The 15,950-nt window shown below is 45.0% G+C and overlaps 1 protein-coding gene across 1 annotated transcript in view; it reads left to right on the top strand.

Annotated features, from left to right (window-relative positions):
- SV2B (synaptic vesicle glycoprotein 2B) overlaps positions 1-15,950 on the top strand; it is a 188,643-nt gene that overhangs the window by 95,077 nt on the left and 77,616 nt on the right. Inside the window, exon 2 of the mRNA XM_086711486.1 lies at positions 14,936-15,778. Coding sequence (XP_086567612.1) covers positions 15,328-15,778 — 451 coding nt within the window. The 5' untranslated portion in view covers positions 14,936-15,327. The remainder of the gene's footprint in view (positions 1-14,935; positions 15,779-15,950) is intronic.

Genomic DNA, 15,950 nt, shown 5'->3' with positions numbered 1-15,950 from the left:
CTAGGGGGAATCATTACCGGGTGGTTTATGATGAAGAAGAAAGTGTCATTTTCCCCTTTGAAAGGAAAACAATGCTGGATTCGTTGGTTTCAGAGGTGAAGGTTTCCAAAGATCATTTTGCGAAAGACACGCACGTATTCAGGGAACACAGAGCCACATCGTGTATTTGGTTCCAAGGCTCCTGATGACAACAGCAGGCTGCTCTGGGGGTGGACCCCGGACGAGGCCTAGGGAGGAGCTGTCCTTCATGTGGCGTATCACACTGATGTGCCATCTGTTTCTAGGATGATTCCAGGAGCTGTTGAGGAGCCCATGAAAACATCCCTGCTAGGTTTTCTCCAAATTCATCTTTTTCCCTCCTTGTGTATGACAGCCCTCTATAAGGCAATTTAGGAATAGGAGGACAGTGAAAACACATCTTTTAAAAAAGATGATCTTCCTGTCACCCAGATTCTCTCCTACCTGCCCCTCCCTTCGGTCCTGCTCAGGAGGCCAGGACCTGGCTCTCTCAGAGTTCATTTTCATCTCAAGGGCAGTATAAAGGATGCTGTGATGTGTTACTCAGGTTTCCACTGAGGCAGGTTTCCACTGCCCTGGGCTTCAGTTGGGCAGGGGTCCAATCTCGGCTTTATTTCTCCTTTGCAATATCATATTCATTGAGAGCCTATCAATGCAAAAGTCCCGCCACCTGCTGCCTAGGAAACAAAGATGAATACGAGATGGACCCTGCCCTCAAGGCGCTTACAGTCTAGGCTGTCAGCCTCAAGAGTGAGCCATGGTGGCAGTCCGGCTTTCCGGGGCTTAAGCAAAGTGTTTTAAAGTGTTGACACCCTTTGAAAATTTTCCTTGCCAAATACAAAGGAGTAATTTCAACAGGAAAGCCAAACGGCGGAAAGGAATTGCATCACCTGATTGGCCAGAGATGCCAGACTGAGATAACATGTGATATTCTGTGATAAAGTGGGCAAGCCCCAAAGACCGTTGTTCTGCCTCCCTCTGGGCATGAGACCTTGGGCAATGCTCTTGGCCTCTCTGAGCTTCTGTTTCCCAAACCCACCTCCCAGGTCTTTGTGAGGATTATATGAGATTGAGTGAGAAAGCTCCCAACATATACTACAAGCTCATTAAAGGGTTTCTTCCTCTCCCCTGTCCTTTCCCTGTTACTCTAGGATTTGGAGCAGAGCCCAGAACTGTACAAAACGCTAGGCTCCCGCACTAAATATGTTTGCAATCCTGGCAACATTTTAGCCCTTTCTAATTACAAAGTTTATACTCTGCCAAAGCTGAATTAGGGGTGAGGATGGAGAGAAGGGGCGGGCTAATTATAGAGACTAACACGCTGCAGTGGGGGGAGGGGAGAGGAGGAGAGCCACAGGGCCCATCACACCCAGAGGCTGAGTAATTCCGCAATAATTAGGAGATGCAGACAGGAATTCGGACACACCGAGGTAATTAAAAAAATTATTACTTCAGGGAAATACATGGGACCGATGAGAGCAAGGTGAGCTATGAGCCTCTCCTGGTTTCCCCAAAGTAAGAAGTGTGGGGGAGGTTTCTGGGGCTGGGAGAGCTGCAGGCTGATGGAGTACAGGGTGAAGCCGTAACTGGACGGTGGGGACCAGGTGACCCTAGCCAAGCAGCGTGGGGTAAGTCCATGGACCTGAGCTGCAGGCAGTACTCGAGGAGGGGGCATTTCCGGAGTGGGGTAATTATTACAAGGCTAGAATGAAGCAAAAAACTGGTTAATTTCAAGAAAAAACATGCACGGCCCCTGAGGGGGGAGCACAGGTGAATCAGGACGCCGGGACAGGATGAAGTGCTCACCCAGCCTGCCATGGTGCTCCGACTTGCCTTTGGGGCAAGCCAGGACGTTCTTGGATCCTCCCTGATACCATCGACATCAGTTTGTGCACCTGATAGTCTTTGTGTTCCTCACAGATGTGTTTCTACAAAGTTTTTGAAGACCCCGATTTTCTACGAGGGTCCCCTCCGGGAGCAGCACATCATTTGTCTCATGCCAGTTCTGTATTTTTACGTTTTGGGATATACTCCCAAAGGTGCTAACAAACCAAAAGATGGAGACTATCCTATGTGTGAAGAGAGGACCGTTTGCTTGCAGAAAGCCAGTTGCTTTGAGATTCAGTAAAATTGCTATCAACTAGAATACACGGGCCATGAGGGCAGAGGCTTGTTATGTTCTCCTTGGGGGTTCCTAGCAGCTGGGACCTACCACCTACCACATAATAGAAGCCCCCAAAAGTTTTTATGAAATGGTGAACGACTGTCATGATGGTAGTTTGGTATGGTTGATCCCCTAGGGAGGGGTTACCAGAAAGGGAGCAAACAAAGCTGGGGAGGTAGAGTGGGTATTTATTGAGGGTCCTTCAAGGCCAAACTAAGGACAGTCTTTTGAGGGGCTTGAGAAGCCACTGAGAGATTTTAGTCTGGCCATGCGCAGGGGGGCTAACAGCCTTGTGGGAATGCAGTTGAGAGATACACTAAGACAGTGCCAGAGACGTGGGGCACGTCTCCAGACCTCGTTTGTTTGGCATAATGTCAAAAGCTAAAAGCAAAGAGGGTCAGCTGGAAAAAATCTGCAGGCCACACAAGAAGGGGATCTTTGGTTTCCTTTGATGACAGCCACGGGTGTCTTCAAAGCCAATGCTTTTATTGGAGTCCTCGTCTAAACTATTTGTTCCTTCTCTTTAAGCCGGGCTTTCAACCAGGAGAATTGTTTTTGAATCAGATCTATTTGGGGAAGGAAGAAAATGTGTATGAAAGGCCCAGCAGGTTCTAATGGCTCTTCTTGCTCCGGGAAATTGAAGTCCACCACCAACATGACCGACCTATAAATGCCCCCTTAGAGACCCCCCACTGTTGTGTTCTCTGAGCCTCCAGTGGATCTTGGTAGCACAGGGGATCTGTTTTAACAGCTCTTTTCTTTCCAAAGGAACTATTGGTTCTGGAAAAAGAAAACCAAAGAAAACAACCATTAAAAAACAAAAAAACAAAAAAAACTTTCCCTTCCTCCAGCCTAGCCTAAAATGGGTCTGTGCCAGACTTCTTGAGCTTCAAGGTGTCGATTAGTTGAACACCTTTTTGTTGTCTCTCAAGGACCTTCCCAGTCTGGCTCCACCCTCTCGTCCACATTTATCTCCAGCCATCCCCCCAAATTTCCCCCACGCTCCCTCTTGACTCATCAGCTCTGCTGTAGGTGCATCATTAGACTTTGGCATATCTGAAGGAGAGCAGAAGAGGCCACCTGAAAAGATGCCACGTTGGCAAATTGATTATTTTGAATTAAGCTTACTTAAGAAAGAGTTGGTGCCCGAAGACTCCTCTGATCCTCCTTTGTTCCTCTGAAAGCAGGAAATAAATCCCCTTTGTGAAAGGTGTGTTCCTTATACCAGGAGGGTAGAAAGCATCCTTATCACCAGAAATAGAGAATTTAGGGCCAAGAGGGTTGCCTGAAGAAACCTTGTCACTTAACTAGTTTACTGCCCCAAGCCCAAACTCCTTCCTCTTGTCAATTATCTTTTTTTAATCTTAATTAATTTTAAATTAAAAATTAATTTTTAAATCTATGTTTTTAAAAAATATTTCTTTATTTATTTTGAGAGAGAGAGAGAGAGAGAGAGAGAGAGGGAATCTCAAACAGGTTCTGTGTTGTCAGCATGGAGCCCGACGCGGGGCTTGAACCCACAAACCATGAGATCATGGCCTGAGCCGAAATTAAGAGCCTTAATTGACTGAGCCACCCAGGTGTCCCGTGTCAGTTCTTTAAAAATGTATTGTTTCTTTGTCTAAAAGGTATAAAAGCTGCCTGTCTTGGTCACTTCATTGAGTATCATATTTTTATGGCGTTCCTGTGCATACAAAATTAAATTCATTTTTCTTCTGTTAGTCTGTCTTATGTCAATTATTAGGCCAGCCAAGGAACCAAGAAGGCAGGAATGGAAAATTTTTCCAACCATTGTATTCCCCAAATTTATAAGATTTGCTGTATAATTTTGTCATTCTGAGCATTTACTTAGGGCACATACGTTCCTAAGTGAACATACAGGGATGTGTTCAGTTATTGGGATACAGTATATACCCTTTGTTGAATGTATTTGATTGTAAGGTAAAGTGGAACTGTAGAGGAATGTTCTGGTATAGAATAGAGGAAGCCAGGATCCCAAGGACCTGGGTTGGGGGCTCTGAGTTGTCTGGCAGGCAGGCCCTCCCAGTGGTAACCAACAGATTCCTATGCACATTTAAGGTTTCTTTGAGATAGCACTGGTTTCCAGGAGATACCTATCTGGCAGCAGGAGAGGAAATATGGGTATTGGGTATCAAACTTACTAGCTGTGTGACCTTGGCAAGTGACTTGACCTCTCTGAGTTTCTGTTTTCTATGGAATAGGGAAATGAGGATATCTATCTTGTAGTGTTGTTAAGTTAAATGAGATGATACATTTTTGGTACTCCAGTGAGAAAATGTTGCTTTCCTTCTACCTAGAAGGCAGTGTTTTCCATCTGGGTGGAATTCGCCAGCTCTCCATCCAATCATCCAGAGATTCCTGTGATTTTTACCATATCCTTGGCAAATATCATGCATCACCTGTGCTTCCATTTAATTAAAAAAATGAACTCATTCCTATTACCAGAAAGCATTTATTAAGAAAGGAAACTGTATCACTCCTCTAACCATAGGGTAACTATAAAAACAAACACAATGAAAACAATACAGTGTTATTATGTTACTGATGTTCAGCTAGGCACTGTTCTCTGCTAAAGACTGTGAATGTAACGCTTCTTTTCACTTTGTTGAAGAAGGGTAAGTCACTAGTTGGCAGGTAGGTGTTAGAGCTGTGCTGGTTCCCCCAGGAAGATTTTGATTTCCTTGACAATCAAAGGGATTGAAAGGACCATGAAAATACATTCACCCTTTCTGTATGTGATTCAGTGTTATTTAATGCTACATTTGAACACCCTTTGCAACTAGGTCGGGTCCCACAAAGGATAGCCTCTTCCACTTTGGGAACACTGGCCTAGGGCATCAATCATTTGGGAGCAAAATATTAGCCCATGACTGCAGGCACATGGGTCAGGGTCAGGATCTCCAGAGAAGGGAGCTGGCGTGGGGTGGTGGGGAGCAGTGGTCAAGACCCTGGCCTGGGATGGGGAGGGGATTCAGGGCAGGGCTGCAGCAGACTAGAGTGCTGAAAATCCAGAGGGTCTCCCCTCCAAGGCTGCAGATTTTCTGCTTGTGGGGTGAGGTTAAGGCTTTTATTGTCCTTTTGGCTCTGCAATGCGTTGCTGCAGGGGTTAGTGACTGTGTAGAAATGCATGTCTGTGTGTTGGGCATTTATATAATAATAGCTGTTTTTAGCGAGCTCTGTCTTGGCGATAGGCACTGTGCTGAGGTTTTTGAACATATTAACTCATTTAAATCTCATAACATCCCAGTGAATAAAAACCCATATTCCCTTCATTTCACACATGAAGAAGCTGAAGCTTAAAAGCTAAATAGCTCTCCCTGATTCTCTGAGCTTGTAAGCGTCAGAGCTGGTAACTGTAAATGTTCATGGCAGGCAAGAATTTTCTTTGTGACATCACCCAAGGCAAGAAACAGCATTAAAAATGTTTTTCTTAATCAAATTACAGTAGTGTTGATAAGATGGCCATTATCAGTCTTGGTTGGGGCTTCCTTCCCCACTCCATTGCACCACTTAAGTGGTCCCCCAAACACTGGGGGTACCTGGCTCTTAGTCCATGGCATGTAGCCTTGTTCTAGCTGCTACTCAGGGCTGCCCAAAGGAGCAAGCTTTTTGCCATCCGCTAGGCAGTTCCAGTTTGGATGAAAACATTGACACCACTTAACAGTTCTTGATTCTGTTTACAGATTGTACGACTGGGTGCAACCCTTGTTGCTGATCCCAGAGCTGCAGGGTTAACAGCCTACGTAGATACTCCCCAGCTATCCCTCATCCAGAGTGCTACCTTCAAGAGGGACTGGGTTCCATCTCCTTTCAGGGAACTCACTTCCTATTTCGGTCTCCCATCCAAGTACTAACCAGGCCCGACCCTGCTTAACTTCCGAGATCAGACGAGATTGGGCACGTTCAGGGTGGTATGGCCCTAGACTCACTTCCTATTTCGAAGAGTTCCCCTCTCTCAGAGCTTGGGCACCTCATCTACACGTCAAAACACCAGCTTCTCTTCCTCTTCCCTTCTAGCTTAGTGCCTGGAAGGGTCTAATTGTCTGAAGACTTGGTTGAAGCTTTCTTTGGCTTCGCCCTTGAATCAGCACGCGCGCGCGCGCACACACACACACACACAGAAATGTAACCTGCTTCCTGCAGAAAGAAAAACCTAAGCCAGAGGTTCTTGACCTTGAGCAAGCACAAAATTACCTGGAGACCTTGCTAATAAAACAGACTTCTGTCCCCTTTCTGTTTCATAAGATTAGGAATGGGGTCCAGGATTCTGTTTTTAACTGGCACGAAATGATTCTCCTCTCTCTTGCAGGTGGTTTGAGAACCACACCATGGAAAACACTGACCCACCTTTAGCACACCGAGGAGCAGAGAGAGACAATGAGCACTTCAGGGAATGCTAGGCAAACATTAACATCTTAATAAGTCATCCTGCCTATTTACATAATGTAAATACATATTAGCAATATATAGTATTATGGAAACTATTGGTATAATGATATAAATATACTATTTATCTAACATTTGCACCTACTTTATAGTGTGATCATTTTCTTCTTTCTTCATAAGTCCTTCAAAAAACAAAATTTTATAACACCATAATATTTAGCTGTATAAATATACTAACCTTTATTTACCTGTTCCCTGTTGTGTAATACGTTTGTTTTCCAAGTTTGATGTTGTAAAAAATATGTTGATTAGCATACTTCTCCATAAATTGTGCTCTTGTTTTTGTTTTTTTTGTTTTGTTTTGTTTTTAATTTTTTTTTCAACGTTTATTTATTTTGGGGACAGAGAGAGACAGAGCATGAACGGGGGAGGGGCAGAGAGAGAGGGAGACACAGAATCGGAAACAGGCTCCAGGCTCTGAGCCATCAGCCCAGAGCCCGACGCGGGGCTCGAACTCACGGACCGCGAGATCGTGACCTGGCTGAAGTCGGACGCTGAACCGACTGCGCCACCCAGGCGCCCCTGTGCTCTTGTTTTTGTATATAAAATTTTTCTTTTACATTTATTTATTTTTGAGAGACAGAGTGAGACAGAGCACGAGCAGGGGAGGGGCAGAGAGAGAAGGAGACACAGAATCTGAAGCAGCCTCAAGGCTCTCAGCACAGAGCCTGACACAGGGCTCAAACCCATGAACCGTGAGATCATGACCTGAGCCGAAGTCGGACACTCAACCGACTGAGCCACCCAGGCGCCCCATCTTGCTTCTGTATTTTAAAATGAAGAAGCATTCTGGGGTGCCCGGGTGGCTCAGTCGGTTGAGTGTCCAACTCCTGGTTTCAGCTCAGGTCATGATCCCAGGGTTGTGGGATTGAGACCTGCATCGGGCTCCGCACTGAGCCTGCTTGAGATTCTCTTTCTCCCTATGCCCCTCCCCCTCTCCCCCTCTCCCCCTCTCCCCCTCTCCCCCTCTCCCCCTCTCCCCCTCTCCCCCTCTCCCCCTCTCCCCCTCCATAAAATAAAATTTAAAAATGTATATAATGAAGAAGCATTCTGAACATTCCTATTACTCTCAAGGATTTAGTGTTGCTTTGAAATACTTGCTGTTTTCCTGCCACTGAAAAATCATGTGATTTGGTTCTTGTTTAATAATCAATCGTTTCTCACTCCTTGGAGACTAGCTTCCTGTTTTAACACAATAGAAATAGCTGGGTGATTCAGCTAAGAAAGGAGAGACGTGCTTTTGTGTCACGCTAATGAGCCAACGGTGTTGTAAGTGGGACAAGGACAGTGATTGCGGGGTGCCTCAGAGAACACCGTCTCCCAAAACCAGCCAGATAAGCTTTGGTCTTTTCAGCCCACTGGTTGGTGTCAGCTACCCCAGCAACATCAAGCAGTGTATTTCAAAAAGCATTGCAGGTGGCTCAAACCTATTGTATGGTCAGGAAGTTGATAATAAATAACTCAGGCAGTCCTTGGAACCCCAAGCACCCCAGCCATCTCAGCTGGGAACATGGCATTAATAGAAAGCTCGTGAGGGAGGTGAAAGAGTGAATGAATGACTTCTTGTGAAAGGGGGCATCTTCAGGATGTCAGTTGACCTGACTTTTTTTTTTTTTTTTTTTTTAACAAAGGTAAACCATTTGGTCTAGTTACAGCAAGTGCAAGGGCACTCTGGCCCATGGGCCATTTTAGACTTGCTTCCAGCCCAGCACTAAATAGCTATTAACCTTCTTTCATGAGCAAATATTTTCAAAGACCTTCTGTGGTTAGAGGCTCTGTGTTTGGTGTTGTAGGTGCAAAAATCAGTAAAACCCAGGGTGTTATCTATCCTAGAATTGCTTACAATCCCTTGGCAGGGAGACATATAAACAATTATGATAAAATATGATAAGAGAGATGTGTGCATGATACCATGGGACCTCTTGGAATAATTCTAAATGTTTAAGAATAAAGAGCCTTCCAATTGCCAAAAAATGGTTTATCTTTTGGCTGCTAAAAATGGTTGCTCTTAAAAGAGACACTATCCTAGATATTAAAATAATAACAATTATGTTTTAAACATTATGTAGATAGTTCGAAGCACTGTCACAGATACAGAAGAAAATGTTGAGTCTGAGACTGGAAAGGACTTTAAGAAGTCACCTAGCACAGCCGCTCATTTTAGGGACCTCAGAGAGTGAATGACTCATCCAAAGTCCCACAATGACTTGATGGTAGAGATAGGACTATAATTCAGGTCTGATGTCTAGTGGTCCAGTGGTCTTTCTCTTTTGTGCTGAGTCCCCCTGCCCTCTCTTAGTACTCATTATTGGCATGACCTACACAGTTAGGATAGGAATTTAAGGAAGAGGTGTTTGCAAAGCTAACTAACACATTGGACATCTCATTAGTATCCATCTGAGTCTGTTGACTTCCCTATGTCTTGTTCATGTAAAATAGAATTACAGTAAGGTTCTCAAATAACATTTACTCAAGTTATACATTTATGTGCCTCATTTCCCCTTACATTTAAGCCCAATAGTTTCAGGAGTACCCTAGTCTAGCTCATGTATTGGGGTACTGGTCCTTCTGGTCTAGATTATCCGCCATTTTCTTCAGCCCTGACTCACTGGGGAGAATTTCCTATCAAGGCCATTTGTAACAGAAGACACAGCTGCTGCTGATTCCTGCCAAGGGGGCCAATAAGTGTTCCCAGCTTTCCAGGGGTGGGCATATGTTGTTGTTTTTTTTTTTCTCTTGGGTAGATTCTTAGGGTGGAATCACTGGGTTATTTCGTAAGAGCATGCTTAACATTTTAAGAAACTGCTAAACTGTTTTCCAAAGGAGCTGAACCATTTTTCATTCCTTGCAGCAACATATGAGGGTTCCAGTTCACCACATCCCTGCCAACCCTTGCTATTGTCTATCTGTTGATGGGAGCTGTTCTGTTGGGTGTGTGGTAAATCTCATTGCGGTGTTAGATAGGTTTTTATTCAGGTCTTTCACAGCACTTAATATAGAAATATGCAGTTTGAATCTCCAGAACAGAATGCCATGTTTCCTAAACTTACTTGCTCTTAGAATTCTCTTTTTTTTCCCCTCTGAAATGAGCGTATTAAATGCCTAACTTTCTACAGCACACATTTTGGGAAGCGTTACATCACTTTATTATAATATTATTTTTAGCTTTGTTCTCTGTGATATTTAATTATGACCAAGTGTTTACCACACAGTGATGCTGAATCAAACAGCACAGACTCAGAGGTTTGTAGAATGTGAGAGGTGAGGGAAGAGGCTGACAAGGTTGGGGTTGGCGTGTTTTTGAGAGGCAGTGGTTTTCTTGAGAAACTAAATGTCACTTTGTTTTTATCTGCACTTGATTCCCCAGCCTGGCCCAGATGGACCCCACATCTCAAGCAGAGCTAGGCTGGGCTCAAGCTGAGATCCTGGCTCCATGTTAATTGTCAAGGCGCAGTCAGATAATGGTCATAATGACAACAACGACAATGAAAATCAGATCAGATTTGTATCAGTCACATCTGTGCCAGGCAGCAGGCTAAGCCTTCTTCACGGATTTTCTCATGTGGTTATTTTTTATCACAACCATTTTACAGATAAGAAAATTGAGACACAGATGATTAATAGCTTGTGCTCAGGTCAGAGGAAATGGCGGAGTCAGGACTTGAACCTGGCGCCTTATGACTCCGAGTTTGTGCTCTTGAACCACTCTGTTGCATATACCTCCCTCCCACCTCCCCCCGGCAAAGGCAGTTTGAAAGAAGTCAAAAGATTTTTGTCGTTGTTGTTTTAATTATACAGCAACCGGAGGATTCTGGAAAGATTTCCAGTCCAGAGTTTGCCCCCCTGGAGTCACCACTGTCCTGGTCACCTCACTTTCTCCTTCTCAGCTGACAGGAAATGTACACGTGTTCTCCTGTGGGAGTCTCCTTGTGTCCTTCCTTCTCTTCCAGTCCCATGGCTACCATCTTTTTCTGGGCTTAATCTCACCTTTGGATTATTACCAACCACACACACACACACACACACACACACACACACACACACACACACACTTCTACTTAGTTTTGTCATCCCTAGGTTTTATCTTAAAAACTAGGCCGCATATCCCCACCAGGGAGATCATTCTAGATCCCTGCTTTGTGTGATATGCTGCTGTGGTCACTTCAGCAACTGTCATGGCTCCCTTCGCTCAATGGAAAATTCCCAGTCCCTGAGCAGGGCATTCAGATCGACTGCTCTTTTCTTCCCCACTGTGTCTCCTGTAAGTTTTCCTTCATGCATCATCTGCTGTGGGCACGTGCTTCTTTGCTGCCCAGACAAGCTAAGCCAAGTTGTTCTCCATGACTTTGCTGATCCTTATTTCCCAGCCTGAAGTGCCTTCCTCTCAATTGCTGGCTTCTTTGAGCCCTTTCCTGCCCTTGGAAGTCCCCAGGATGCTATTTCAGCACATCCCAGCCCACGAGGACCCGTCCCTCTTCTGAACTCCTTGGGAGAGCCTACAATCATGATGTTTTTAGCATCAGTCTTGTTTACTGTGAAATAAGTATAATAATAATCCTTGCCTCATTGGGTTGTTGTCCTGGTTAAAAGGCCTAAAGCACATGATACACTTAGCATAGCACCTGGGCACAAAACCACGAGGCAAGTATTCAATAAATAAAAGATAATATTGTTAATAATTAAGATTGTCATTTTTATTACTGTATGATGCTTTGTGTTGTTTTATCTGACTCTTTCATGAGGAGCAGACCTCTTGAGAATGGGGCTCAGGTCAGGTCGGTATCTATCACAATGCCTCAAGCACCAAAGATCCTGGGGGATGTTTGTGGGGGATAGCCACCCAAAGCCCAACCTGTGAGTCAGAAGCTTGATGTCACTCTTAGCTCTGCAGGCAACTCAGCGTGTGACCTTGAACTTGTATCTTTGGAGTCCAGTGTCTTCCACCTTGTACATCATCCTTAAGGCTCTTTGTGAACTTCAAATCCAATCCTTGATGCTGGTTCTCTGTGTTTTTTTGGACACATTCTTTAATTTCCTTGAAGCCTTGGCTTTCATCCTACATGAAATGGAGAGAATAATCTTGCTTCACTGTTGGCTGTGAGAATAAATGAGGTATTGCTTTTCAGTGAATGGTTGCTCTTGTGGTTATTTTATTATTGTTCTTCAGTTGATAAACGCTTGGCTTGTCAATGGTGTTGAATGTGTTAGTTTACTGGGGCTGCCATAACCAAGTTCAACAACTTGGGTGGCTTAAAGAAATTCACTGTCTCATGGGTCTGAAGGCTAGAAATCCACAATCAGGGTTGGTTCCTTCCAAGGCCAGTGAGGGAGACTGTTCCAGTCTTCTCTGTTATCCTCAGGCATTCCTTGGCTTATGGATGGCACGCTCCCTGTGTCTTGACCTCATCTCTCTCTTCAGATGGGTCTCTGAGTCCACATTTCCCTTCTTTATAAGGTCACACCAGTCATACTGGATTAGAGCCCACCCCAATGACCTCCTCTTGACCCAATTACTTCTATAAAGACCATATTTCCAAATAAGGTCACATTCTGAAGTACTGGGGTTTATGGCTTTGGTGCATCTTCTTGGGGGATCACGTTTCCGCCCATCGCACTGAAAGTGATTGATGGTTGTATTCTCTAGAAAATGCTTTGCTGTAAAAATAACTTGGCATTTCTCAATGGAAGAGAAAACAACCCACAACACCTGACAGGGGTTCCTCCCTACTCTTCTGCACTAGTCACTCACAGCAGCTCATTTCCCTGGATCAGATGAGTGGAATCAGCTTTGAGGAAGATCTGCGTCTTTCTGCAAAACACGAGTCCAGGACCTCTGCCCCTCGAGACAGTTCCCACGTGTACTTTTAGAATTGCAAATCTATCGTTTCTGGTTCATGACATTTTTGCAGAGCCCCCAGGATGGAAATAACACACAAGATCTCAGGCAGTTGGCATTCTTTCTCTGTTTTTTTTTTTTTTTTTATAGCACTTTGCAAAACTCTCATGCTGTAAACATGCGATTTATAGTCCTTCTGTGGTTCCTAAATGGATATAATAAAAACAGATTTAGAATATTATTCTGACATGGTTCAGGCCAGCATGGTCTAATACAAATTTATTTACTGGGGTGGGTGAAAAATCTGAAAAGATAAAGTGAGAATCAGTCCTTAGTAAATCTTTCTTGCTAACTCTCATGATCCTTTCTGAGAAGGCAGCCCACTGGTGGAGTCCTTGCGGTGTTTGTGGAAAATGCAGATTTTCAGGTACCACCCCCACTTTGCAGGTTCAGAGTCTTTGGAGGGGGGGTCCTGGGATTTGCATTTCTAGTAAGTCCCTCAAGCCCCTGTCATTCTGGCTCACCCTTCGTTTGAGAACCCCTGGTCTCCGGCTTCGTCCAGAAGACATATGTTTTGTTTTTGAGTCAGATGAGTTCCAGAACTGGAGTCTGTTCAGGGCTGAAGGTGAGAAGAGCTGGGCAAGCAGGTGTGGGGCGGGGCGCCCAGAGATGTGCCGTCAGCACGGTGAGGATAAGTGTGTGCAGTCCTTTGTGGGGTAGCATCTGCTGAGCTTGGTGAGAAAGGTCCATGTGGATTTCAGATGGGACAGGGAAGGTTGTAAAGGTTGAAGGCACATATACATGACAGCAGGTGGGTTGAGCTGGGGAGTGGGTTTCTGGCGGCCCCAATGAAGGAGTCTGGCAGCCAGGGAGAGTTGAAGTGAGGTCCTGTGTGTGGGAGGGGCCTTGCCTCCCCCCCTGAGGGCTGCCCAATGAGAAGCTGGGGAGCCCCCCACCCCAGGGAGCTGTGTGAAGATTAAGATTCCTGAACTTGAACCAGCCCCTCTGTGTGCTCTGGGAATCTGCATTCTAAAGCCCTCCGGGTGATCTAATGTGACACTCCCTCTGAATAGCATTTGGAAGGCACAGGGGCCATGGAAAGAACTGACCTTGGGAATCAGTGGGCCTGGCGTTGGGTCCTAGCTATTTGACCTTGACCTGACTCCATCTGAGCCATAGTTTCTTTATCTGTAAAACGAAAGTACAAATACTTTCTTCTTGTTTTGATTGTTGTGAGAGTTAGGGCTAAGGGATGTGACACATTAAAAAAAAATTTTTTTTAATGTTTATCTTTATTTTTGAGATGGAGAGAGACACAGCATGAACAGGGGACAGGCAGAGAGAGAGAGGGAGACACAGAATCAGTAGCAGGCTCCAGGCTCTGAGCTGTCAGCACAGAGCCTGACACGGGGCTCGAACTCATCAACTGCAAGATCATGACTTGAGCTGAAGTCGGCCGTTTAACCGACTGAGCCACCCAGGTGCCCCAGGGATGTGACACATTTAAGCACAGTTTCTGGCACACAGTAGGCTTCATTAAGTGGTGACTCCAAACCTTGTGAGAACTGAGATTCAAGAATTTAATTGGTGCAGGGTGTGGTAGTCATGGGGCATAAGAATCAACAGGTGGCCCCAGGGATTTGACCCGGCTCTGACAATACAGTGTCCCGGTTTCTAGAATTGGGGCTACCAAAAAAAAAAAAAAAAAAAAGAGCAACAATAATGTCAGGGCCTCAATAGTGTTTACCATGCAGGTCTGATACTGTGCTAAGCATTTTATGAACAACCTTATGAGTTAGGTACTCTTGTTATCCCCATTTACAGATGAGAAACCTGAGGCTCAGAAAGATGTGAGCATGGTCACACAGTCCTTATGTGGCAGACTCAAGCCCTCTGGCTCTGGGTTTTCAGCAGCTTTTCCTGCCTAGTTAAGTCAAGTCCAGGGTCAGAGTGGCCTTCAAACCACAGTGCTGAGTCTTTGGAGAAATGGTCCTGGATATTTGCCTCACCTTTCTAGATGTAAAATCATATGGCCGCTTCATAGCAAAGTTAGAAAAGCTGGCATTTTCCTAACAGAAGCTGGTATGTAAGAAACCTACCCTGTTGCCAAAGGTTTGGTAAATTCTAACAGAAAATCTGTAGTACAAAATCGCCTTGTATTGAGAATCCCTTGCCTGCTTTCTGTTTAGTCCTTGTGTTGAGTTGACGCCCTTCACAGGCTCATCAACCCTTCAAAGGCCTCTCTGACCCTCTGCTTTTTCTCCCCTTACTCTTTGTCTCACTGATTCAGTCCTTATTCATTCGATACCAATCTGAACGTCTAATCAAGATTTCCTCCACCTAACCCCTGAAGCACTGGCATTAGTAAATATATTTGTTTAATTCTGAGAGTATTTTGTGAGAATTTCTGCATTTTGTAACACTGCTCTCTCCCTTCTCTGCACTCCCAGGGCATAACCTTCAGTAGCAGAACAAATCAGGCCAGCCAGCACGCTGCCAAGTCCTGTGGGCTCCTTGTCAAGGAAAACAGCTGGCCCCATTTCTAATCAACATCTCCCCCACAAAAACACTGCTGGGTCACTGAAGGAGACTAGACTAGAATTTGAAACTTTCCAAAGACTTGCAATAGACATTGAGTGCAAAAGGATACTTACTTTGTCTTTGCCTGCATCTGCTCTATTTGGGAGACGAGAAGGAGAATCACCCAAGGAGTCACACGAACAGATTCTACATTTAGACCTCTACATATATAATGGGTGATGGTTATTGAAACAGCCCAAACCTCTACCAAGGAGTGAGACATATAGCTTGAGAGGTGACCAGGCAGTCCCAGGACTAAGGAATGGATGACTACAAGTACCAGGACAACTATGAGGGCCATGCCCCCAGTGATGGCTATTACCGTGGCAACGAGTCCAACCCAGAGGAGGATGCACAGAGTGATGTTACAGAGGGCCACGATGAAGAGGATGAGATCTATGAGGGGGAGTACCAAGGCATCCCTCACCCAGATGATGTCAAGGCCAAGCAGGCCAAGATGGCACCCTCCAGAGCCGATGGCCTTCGGGGCCAAGCTGACCTGATGGCTGAGAGGTTGGAAGACGAGGAGCAGTTGGCCCACCAGTACGAGAACATCATCGAGGAGTGTGGCCACGGGCGTTTCCAGTGGATCCTCTTTTTCGTTTTGGGTTTGGCTCTGATGGCCGACGGAGTGGAGGTGTTCGTGGTGAGTTTTGTCCTGCCCAGTGCAGAGAAGGACATGTGTCTGTCCAGTTCCAAAAAAGGAATGCTCGGTAAGTAAAATTTCCAAAGATCATTCTCTCTGTGGCATTAAATTATGAAGGGGGAAGAGCAGTAAAACTTGTATAGCACCTGTTACTATTAGACACCTTAAATCTATGACAATTCCCTTGCGATGCTATCACTTTACATCCATTTTGCCTTTAAGATATTTTTGTCTCAGAG

The sequence above is a fragment of the Puma concolor genome, chromosome B3 (assembly GCF_028749965.1).
Source record: "Puma concolor isolate L17-30 chromosome B3, mPumCon1.1.hap2, whole genome shotgun sequence".
Taxonomy (NCBI): domain Eukaryota; kingdom Metazoa; phylum Chordata; class Mammalia; order Carnivora; family Felidae; genus Puma; species Puma concolor.
The sequence above is the reverse complement of the archived record's forward strand: the minus strand, read 5'-3'. Positions and strand labels throughout refer to the sequence as shown.